This window comes from Lipotes vexillifer, unplaced genomic scaffold (genome assembly GCF_000442215.2).
Source record: "Lipotes vexillifer unplaced genomic scaffold, Lipotes_vexillifer_v1.1 scaffold777, whole genome shotgun sequence".
NCBI classification, from domain to species: Eukaryota; Metazoa; Chordata; class Mammalia; order Artiodactyla; family Lipotidae; genus Lipotes; species Lipotes vexillifer.
Window position 1 is genome coordinate 1,487,432 of NW_006784423.1, and position 10,523 is coordinate 1,497,954.

General features: G+C 53.0%; 1 protein-coding gene across 1 annotated transcript in view; it reads right to left on the reverse strand.

Annotated features, from left to right (window-relative positions):
- ECRG4 (ECRG4 augurin precursor) overlaps window positions 1-880 on the reverse strand; it is a 7,417-nt gene extending 6,537 nt beyond the window's left edge. The window contains exon 1 of the mRNA XM_007456823.1: window positions 802-880. Coding sequence (XP_007456885.1) covers window positions 802-880 — 79 coding nt within the window. The remainder of the gene's footprint in view (window positions 1-801) is intronic.
- Window positions 881-10,523: the final 9,643 nt, after the last annotated feature.

Consider the following 10,523-nt stretch of genomic DNA (forward strand, 5'->3'; position numbering starts at 1 on the left):
GAGCACCAAGGGGGTCCTGCCTTTCCACCCCACCGTGCGGCTGCTTTGCCGGTGGAAGATGCACCAGCCTCAGGGTGTTGGGCAAGTCACCTCCCGCCCTCCAGCCTCAGCAACTTCGTCGTAGACCTGGGGTCATGACGCCTGCCTCTCAGATCCCCGCGCCTCAGCGGCGCCCCTTGCCGGCATGAGCCGGGAAGGACGGTAGGAGGGGAGGTGCACTCTCAGGGCAAAACCTCTGATTTCAGGTCGCCCTTCTGCGGTGGGGGTGTGGACTCCCCCTCCACGCCCCGAACCCGCCGCATTTACGGCGTGTGTGTGATTAATGCGCGCATTCTGTAGGGAACGCAACCGGGATTTTCAACCCATTCACGGAGGGCTCCAAGAGGTCGAGAAAGTTAAGCCTTTCTCGCTTGAGAACTTTTCCCCAGCTGGGAGGTGAGGCCTGCTCGCAGCTCTGCAGACCTGGAACTTGACCGAGCCGAAGCGCCGGGAAGGGAACGCCTGGTAGGAGCTCTGGGGACGGCCCTTCGGCTCCGCTCAGCCCTGGGCGCACCACCCGCCTACAGCGCCCACCGCGCCCGGCGCTTCGCGTTCGGCCCGAGGCTTCTCCGCCTCCTTTTCCAAGCTTGCCGCGCACATCCGAGGCCCTGCCCTCGACCCAAGCACGCCACTTCCCACCGCGCAAGGGCAGAACCCAGGACCCCCTGTCAAACCTTGGCCCTTGCCCGGGCTCAGGATGGGCGCCTAGCCCCCACGCCCTCACCGAGCCTCTCCCCGGCGCCCTGGCATCGCCCCCCTTACCTGGGCCCACGCACAGCAGCAGGAGCAGAGCCAGCGCTGGCATGATCAGGGCGGCGGGCCGCGCGGAGGAGGCGGCCATGGCTGCAGAGTGCGCTGCGGAGAGATGCTGACGCCTCGGCTGCCGCTGCGCGGGGAGGGTCAGGCGCGGAGGCACCAGGCGTGGGGGACTGCGCACGGGAGGGCCGCGCATAGGGGTACTGGGCGGGCGGTCCCTGCGTCCCGGCCGGGGCGGGACCCCCCGGGCGGGCGCTGTGCCTTCAGGTCTCGGGCCAAGCGTCCGTGCCAAGCCACCGCGCCCCTCTCTCCGGCCGCGGCTCCTCCAAGCCCACGGGGGGTCCGGGTGCGGGGGCCGCCAAGGACCGCGGGCGAGGGGCAAGCGAGGTCCAGCCGCCCCCGGAGGGGCCGCGGCATCCAGAGGCGAGGCCTCCGCCCGGGAAGGGCTGAGGATGCTGTGCCGGATACCCGCTCAGGCCGCCGGGTCTCGCGCCTACCTAATCCCCGCCCCGGTTCGCTGTCCCACTCCCCTCCGCGCCGCGCGCCCCGGCCTCCCCAGCCCGCTCCCTCCCGCGCAGGCCTTTGGAATGTCCTGGATTACAGATGCCTTTGGCAGTTCTGTGCTTCGTGCTGTTTTGAACGTCTCCACACTCTGGGTTCAGAGCTGCGTTCCAGGAAAATATCTCACTCCAGACGACCCCGATAGACGAGACTTTTATTTTTATTTTTATCTTTTTGTGGTACGCGGGCCTCTCGCTGTCGTGGCCTCTCCCGTTGCGGAGCACAGGCTCCGGACGCGCAGGCTCAGCGGCCACGGCTCACGGGCCCAGCCGCTCCGCGGCACGTGGGATCCTCCCGGACCGGGGCACGAACCCGCGTCCCCTGCATCGGCAGGCGGACTCTCAACCACTGTTCCACCAAAGAAGCCCAGACGAGGCTTTTAGTGACCAGGAGCCGGTGAGCCCATTTGGTATTCTCAGGACGTATTTCCCCCTCGTGCGCCCCGGATCCACGCACACTGAAGCGGTACCGCCGTGAGGCCCGGCGAGAACCGAGCGTGCCTTCCCGGGCCCCGGGCCTGTTCGCACACGAGGACTCCTCGCCGGCAGGGCGGCTGCTGAGAACTAACCTCTCTAGGCCTGTCTACACCACAGCCGCTTCCCTTTTTAAACCTTTGCACCCTGACCCTGCTCTCCGCGTGATGCGGTTGGCGCTCTGCAGCCAGAAAGAAGCGCGTTTACGTTGAGCCAGCAAAGACCAAAGGACCAAAGGGAAGACGAGAAGGGGCTGTGAGAGAACCCCAAGCCTTGGGCTCACAGGCTTCCCGAGGCGCCAGAGAGAATCCGGAAGATAACCTCATACTTGCAATGCTGGCAGGGAAGTGCTTATAAACCCCAGGGAGCTGGGATAGGATGAGAAAAAAGCAAAGCAGTACCTGTCCTTCTGCCCAAGGACAAGACGTTTATCGCGAGGAGGAAGACCCAAGCAAAGGACTGGCTTAGAACAGGCGTGGAAGATATTAACCGTAATCTCTCCCTTATCTTGCGGGGGTCTCCCGGCGCAATCCAATTGCCAACAGCATTTGCTTCTCCTGTAACATTGAAATTCTCCTCTTAACCAGGGTCTGATCTGAACCCAGTCGTGTTGCCCGTAAGGACAGCAGCCAATCTCCTTGAGTTTTCTTTTTCCCTCTGGTGGAAACAGGCCTTCATTTCACACCCTCCCACTGACAGTTAAAAGGCACGTGGCGATTTTATTTTTTGTTAATTCCAAGATTCCAAGAGGGAAAAAAAAGTCTGCTTTAATCAGCTCATGCAGTTGAAGGATCTGAAGGTAAAGTAAATACTGAATCCTAATTTTTTTATTAGCCTATATTAAAAAAAACCCCTCAATTGCTGTTTTAATGCAGAATTGGTTAGAAAAATCAAGGATCCCGCAGAAAATTATTTTACAAGAATTGTCAATAGGTGAGAAGAACACATCCTGAGAACGAGGCCCTGCTTCCCCTCGCCACAGGGAAGGGTGGAGGTGACGTCATTCAGCAGCACCCCCGGAACTGCGGAACAGCTCGAATGACGTCCTTGGGGCCGGGCAGCAGCAGCCTGGGCCCCAGCAGGGCAATGGCGACGTTGCCAGAAGTGGAGACCGACGCTGACTCTTCTTTCCTGAGCTAAGCTTACACCTCCAACCAAGAAGACAAAACTGGTGACCATTTGAGGTAAAGGACCCATCTGGTAATCACATAAAAGGCTTTGATGTCCACTTGTCTGTTTACACTCTTTACAAAACGAGAATGGTTTGCAGGAGATTTCACAGTTCCCGGGGAAGGGGAACATTACACACCCTAAATAAAGGCTGAATTCTCCATCTCTGCCATTAATAGAGACAGCCCCTTCGTGTCAACTTTTTATTGAAATGTAACATAATACAGAAAAGTGCGGAGATCAAATATACAACATAATGATGGAGAGCCCATGTTACCAGCCCTCCGGGAGCCCCTGTGTCCCTCCCAGTTGCCCCTCACCCCACATATAAGTTTAGTTTGAGGCAATCCTCTTTTAAAAACACTTCATTGGTATTTTATTTTCATTTCCTTAAAACGAAAAAAACTCAAAATACAAAGACTTTTGATTACCGGTAGGAAGATACTAATGATAAAAAGAAGGATTAAAGGGGTCAGATTCATGACTATCAATTGAATCCAATTTAATTCAGTATCAATATCTGTTTATCAAGTGCTCAGTGGACATCCCTGTAGACAATCTTCCAGAGTGAAATGTCTTTGGCTCCCGTGTTTGTGTGCCTTACACACTGTCAGTAATATTATTGCCACGGAAAAGGCACACAGAGCACTGCGTCTGCCTGTCCCAGTCTTTTGTCCGTTTCCATCCATGCCAGGTCTCTGGTGGCTTGGGTCCTACTCACTGGGGTTTCTCTCTGCCTCTCTCTCTCCTGCACAAACATGGGAGGGTTCACTTGTAGGGAGGGTGTGGGAGGGAAGGTGACTGTGATGGGGCCCAGGGCCATTACTGCCGCATCAGTGAGAGGTTCGAGGTGTGATGAAATCCCCCATGTTTATTCACAGGAAAACAGGGGTCAGTAGCATGACCAACCCCCTGCCTTCCTGGGGGCTGCCAAGCTCAGGTGCCCGGCTGGAGATGCTGTGCCGGTTCCGAAGTCCAGCTTCCTTTCCATTTGCTTACTTGTTCACCTGTATTTACTTATAAAAGGAGGCACCATGAAAAGTCCTTTTCTTCCTATTTACTTAAATTCGCCATCCCCTTTCTCCCTCTACTAATGCTGGTCTAGTCCTTATTCCTTATTCCACCGTTTCTCAGACTCGGTCTAAAAATCCCAAGGTGCTTGTTCAGGCAGGTTCCTGGGTCACACTCCCTGGAACTGTGACCCACTTGATCTTGAGGGAAGCTCGGGGCTCTGCGTCCTGCTGCCGTCAGCTTCCACTCCGCCGAGGTTGTCCACTGACTCGCCTACATGTGGCCTGTCTGGCAGGAGGGGCCCGGGGTAGGTCCTGCAGGGAGGCTCAGGGCTCCCAGAGAGAGTATCTCAAGATCAGCTGTTCCAAAAGACAAGAAGAGGAAGCTGCCAGCACCTTAAGGTCTTGGCCTGGAAGCTGACCTGAGTTAATGCCACCATATTTGCTTGATGGAAGCAGTCACAGAGCCCACCATCCAGGGGGCCTTCAGGGGGACGCCAAAGGTCCCATTTCTCAGTGTGGGGGGGAGGTCAAAGGTTGTGTGGCTGTCTTTAATCCACTGCACTCAGCCACCTTTCAAGGTCAAGCTTAGATGCTGCCTACTCCAGGAAGCCTTTCTTGCTTCCCCCTTTGGGCCAGGAGCATATTTTCCTCTGAATTGCTCCAAGCCTATGTTCCCCATGAAGGTTCCCCCATATTCTACCTTATTTTTCTTTGAGCTCCTCAAATTGTTTGTTCCCTTTTTTATGACCCCATAAAACTGACACCCAATAAATATTGCGTGAATGAATAAATGCTGCCATCTAAAAGTGAATCTGCAGTTACACAGATCTTGTATAAATGAGATCATTTCACACGTCTTTAAGTTTGATATTAGAAAAGTACATGTTATAGCTAACGAAAACTCACAGCAGCCCAAGAATAGTAATAAGGAAGGACCCCTGAGTAGAGACCCCCCTGAAGGCCAGCGTAGAAACTGCTGACATGCAGGACCGGCAACTGCAGGGCTAATCTTCACGCTCAGCAGTGGGTTCTCAAAGCTCCTCTCCTGTTTATTAAGCAAAGTCCCACGTTGGAATTTTAATAACTTCTGCCATTTCAAATAACTAACTGAAGCCAAAGACAGGGAAAGCAGGAGAGTTTCCGTTCAGCCTAAAAAAATAATGAGAGGCACAAAGTCCTTAGTATGCACGGCTCTGCTCATGGAAGGCTCGGTGAGCAGGGCTCTGGGAGGAGCCAGGGACCCACAGACAAACGAGGTCTTAGTGACGTGACCGTGAAGGCAGACATGGCCCTTGGTGATGGTGTCCTGCAGGCAGATGTTGGCCTTGGTGCAGGTGAGCACAGATCCCTAGCCCCGGGTACAGAGACAGCCAATGCCTCGAAGCAATGGTCTTCGGATCCCTAAGGGGCCTCAGGTGAAAAGAGATGATGCTACTAAAACAGACTCGCACATTAAATGGGGCCAGTCTCCAGTCTCTCCATACCTTAACATTTCCAGCATTTTAACCAAAACTATCCTGAAAGCTGAGGAGACCCCAGAGACTCAGCCGTGGTTGAAGGTAGCATAGCTGCCTGCAGTAACAAGCCTCTGGGAACTCTGCCTGAAGTCCTTTGCCCTGTGGGGCAGGGACCACGCAGATTCTCAGCATAAAACCCAGAGCAGCGGCTCCACCACCCGGACGCAAAGGATGGTGTAATAGTTGGGGCTGTGCTGCTCCAGGTGTGAGGGGTCCCAGCCTCGGGCACCAAGGCCAAGGCCAGAGGGCTGCTGTCAGAGCCAGGTCCTGGCTCCACGCTGGGTGGCCAGGAACCGGATGAGGCCTGCCGTCGCCTGGCACAGATGGGGCCACAGTACCGACAGGGCCACAAGCACCACCGTGATTCTTCCTTAATGATTGACTCAAAGTAGTCCTTTCAACTTTGACAGATACCTTGAATCCCAAGGAGGTGGGATGGGGTCTTGCCGTGGCCTCGTTCCTGCAGTCATGGGTCATCAGTGACGGAGCCCGGCTGGGGTCTCTTTGGGGCTGCCCAATTAAAGCATCAGCACCCACTTGGTCCACGGAGCCCCCCCAGATTGCTGGGGCTGTTGTAATTGCCTTTTGTTTCTGGTGTGTTGCGTTTCATTACACATTGATGCTGTGAATTACTGAGTGCAGAATTTTAAGACAGCGGTACGGGTACAGTGAAAGTGTGATTCAAACTAGCTCCCTCCAGCCCCGACAAGAGCATCCAAGATTCACTCCTTCTGCTAGGGCAGTGTACTTCCAAGACTCTCCACTCAAATACAAATATGTTTGAGGGGGTAATAACAGTGAAATATCCTCCCTTCACGGAGATGGACAGCTGCAACGGTACCATCACCGGCACGCATTCTGTCCACTCCAAGGATGTAGGCACCTGTTAGGTACAAAGGGTGGCCCAGGGAAGCAAAGCCTACAACTAAATGGTGCTTTCAGATTTCCAAGTCCTCCCCAGGTCCCGCAAGGCGGGCAGGAGCACCCCTGCCCCCCCGCCATTTTACAGATTAGGAACCTGGGGCGTCAGAGGTTGTGACTTGGCAGTCAGCAGTTTGCTGATTCAGCCCGGCGCACTTCCGTTCCTCTGGTCTGTTGGCATCCTCAGATGGCCCAGAGACAAGAGGCCATGCTGGGTGCCGTCCGTGGGGAAGTGTGAAGTCCGATTCTGGGCCTCAGGGTGCTGTCCGTCTAGTGGGGGAAGCAGGACATACATATCAAAGTGTCAGGAGCAACAGACTGTAGTTAGATTTTGCAGCTGTTTGAAAGCTGTCTCAGAACTGGCATTTGAAGGGCCCCGAACAGTCAAGATTACTATCATTAGAAACAAGAATGATAAAGCTTTATATAAGTGATTGATGGTTTATAAACACCTTCACATACAGTTCATTATTTCAAACTCGTGGTTCAGAGGTGAGGTCGTTCTCTTCTGCCAAAACCTGTCTCTTCATCTTAAGATTCTGCTCAAGAATCTTGTCTCACCTGAGATATTTATGCAGGAAATTTCCTTTTATCTTTGAGGGGTATAATGCTTATTTAGATCATCTTAGCATGCTAGTTTCAAATCCTTTAGGTATTTCCTTTGCGACATTTAGTCTGCTCTATTTTTTCTCCCGCGTGCGCGCGTGCACATGTGCATGTGTGCGTGTGTTACGCGGGGAGGGAGGGAGGTTTAAGTCATTTTTCGTGTTGCATCGGTCACACCCTCCAGCTCGGGATGTGTACCCGAGTCACTGTTTACAGCCTCCTCAGGACCTCATCCATGGAGGACTGCCTGCGGGTGCAGGAAAGGGGCGGGGTGGCCCTGGGCGACGGGCGGCTCCAGGACTCCGGGGGAGGGTTTTGTCGCAGAGGGGGGCCCCGGTCGCCCTTTTCCACTAGTCTTGTCTCTACTTGAAAGGTCCTGGGAGCAGGGGAGCTCTGACCCAGGCAGGGGTGACAGGGGTCACGAGGCGTGGCCGCACGACGACACCCACCCCCATCCCAGACCATGGTGGGTGAGCGCAGTGTCCTTCCCTACATCTGGTAGCCCCAGGGCACCAGTCAGTGAACTAAAGAATTTATCGGAGCCCTGCTCCCTATCATGCAACCTCTGAGTTACCTTTATTTTAATTTTTGTGTTGGAGTACAGTTGATTTACCACGTGGTATTAGTTTCTGGTGCGCAGCAAAGTGATTCAGTTATACACACACACACACACACACACATATATATATATATATATATATTCTTTTTCATATTCTTTTTCATTATGGTTCATTACAGGATTTTGAGTAGAGTTCCCTGTGCTCTACAGTGGGTCCTTGTTGTTTATCTATTTTATATCCAATAGTTTGTATCTGCTGCAGCAACACGCGTGGACCTAGAGATGATCTCATCCTAAGTGAACTACATCAGACAGAGACAAATACCTGCTGAGTTACTTACATATAACTTTCCCCAGCTACCCCAAGCCTAAAAACGGAGGCTAATAACACCTACATTCTCTCCTGACTGCACAGGGGTGCACCTGAAATAGGAGCAACAGCACGTAGCTCAAGTGTGCAGCTCAAAGAGTTCTGACCAAAGTATACAGCTGTGCAGGCAGCACACAGTCACGGTAAAGAATGTTCCCCTCACCCCAGTGTGGTCCCTGCGCCGCCCCCAGCCTCCCCCTCCCCTGCCCTCTGGCCACCACTGACCTGCTTTCCACCACAAAACACGTGCATCTGACTTTTCTAGAATCCACGCGAATGGAAGCCTGCAGTACACACTGCATCGGGCTCCTTTCACGAAGCATTGTGTTTTTAACTTGTCCGTGTTGTTTTGTGTATCAGGACCGTGTTCCTTTTCATTTGTGAGATTTATGTATGTGTGGGTTGGAATATTCCTTGCTGTTTTTGGTTTTCAACCAATGAAATGATGACCATGTCTGTGGGATATTGGATACAAGACCGTAGAAAGCCTGGACCAACCAGAACTGGCTCTGCAGCGCAGACCAGGACAAAGCCCCATCTCACCACGTGCAGGGAAGCGCTGCCCTGTCTGACACTGACGCTTCTCTTTCTACCTGCCTCTACCAACAACTCCCTGCCCCGCTCCAAACACGTGTGCCTCCTCCGAGGTGACCTGCTCTCCAGGTGTCGGTTGGTGACCCCAGGAGTGGACAGTGGATTCCAGTCCCTTCCCTGGGACACCTGGACGTGTGTCAGGGGCAGCACGGCTCAGTGTGGCCCAGGCTCTGCTGGGGGATATGGGGAGCAACAGCTGGGGCCGTGTTCGCCACGTGCAGAGCGTGTCCACAGCCGTGGAGGGAGCACGGGATTGAGACACGGGCACCCAGAGCTCCGCCGGGTCCACCACCTTCCCGGGCCTCTGTGATGCACCGCAATCTTCCCAACAAATCCAAGTCCTGGCTTTAGTGAGCTCAATAGGACTTTGTCACTTTAGACCCAAAGTCGCCTGATACACAGAAATTTCCAGAGACAGGCGGCTCCTGACTCAACACGGACCCTGAAATGGTGTGAAAGTGACGGTGCCTGTCCCACAGAGTTCTCTGTTAGGGTTCATGTCGTTGCACTTGGGCCAAAACGGCTGTGCACTTCCTTCTTACTCCCACCAGGCTGGCAGTGGACGGGGTTCAGATGCCCCGACTCGCAGGCAGTGCTGGAAGCTGCCGGGCAGGGTAGGGAGCCCACAGCATTAACAAGAAGCAACAAGCTCCGTGCTCTGTGACCACCAGAAGGGTGGGATAGGGAGGGTGGGAAGGAGACGCGAGAGGGAGGGGATATGGGGATATATGTATACATAGGGCTGATTCACTTTGTTAGACAGCAGAAACTAACACACCATTGTAAAGCAGTTACACTCCAATAAAGATGTTAAAAAAAAAAAAAAGGAAGAAACAACAAGGCTCTCACCTGAATGGTGGGGCATTCGTGTGACTTAACATTATAGCACTTTGTGCCCATGGGAGGGGGGCATCTTTCTAGCATCTGTCCTCCTGCCCCTCGTGTACACCCAGCCCCGGGTTGTCAAGATTGGACTTGGATGTAATTAGCAGTTCCAACTCCTCTAAGGCCGCATGTATACGCAGCCCATGGTGATTATACCAAGCATTTTGGTTTCTTATAATAGTTGCTTCTTATACTGATCAAGTCATATTTTGCACAGCATGGAAAAGGGCCAGAAGCATTCAGATACTCTGCAAGAAAATAAAATTCCAGAGGTTAAATGTTTCCTTACAATCCCAAGCGGCTCAAAGAATATACTGGTAAAATTTTTCAAGCTCACAGTTTTGAAGATCCTTAAGGGTGGGGGACATGCCTGCCTCTGGTGTTGGAGGGAGACTTAAAATAAATACCTTTGGTGGAATTTAAAAGCATCTCTGTTTAAAAGAATCTGCTTCAATGCCATGGAAGTCTAATACCTAATTAACTGAATATTTAGTTGGCCCAAGATTAATTGTCAAACATTTTGGTGAAAAGGACTTCAATTAAGTACTACTGACTATGGATGCAAGTGAAACTGTTTTTACAAAGCTTAGATGCACTTTTTTTTTTCTGGGTCAGCTTCTGTTTCTTCATCAAAATTCCTGATGATGGCAAACATGTGAGCAGCTTGATAAAGAAGATTCAGTTGTTCATAATCTGACCTGTAGGTCCAATTATACTACCAACAAGACGATGCCTTTCACTTCCTCCAAACGCATTTGATGTTCAAAGAGTTGGGAGATTATTTAAACATCAATGAGTAAAGTCATCCCAGCTATGCTTTACAGATAACCCATCTCCCTGCCTGCAGGAATGGGAGAATTTAAAGTTTGTTCATTGGGCTTCCCTGGTGGCGCAGTGGTTGAGAGTCCACCTGCCGATGCAGGGGACACGGGTTCGCGACCCGGTCCGGGAAGCTCTCACGTGCCGCGGAGCGGCTGGGCCCATGAGCCATGGCCGCTGAGCCTGCGCGTCCGGAGCCTGTGCTCCGCGACGGGCGAGGCCACAGCAGTGAGAGGCCCA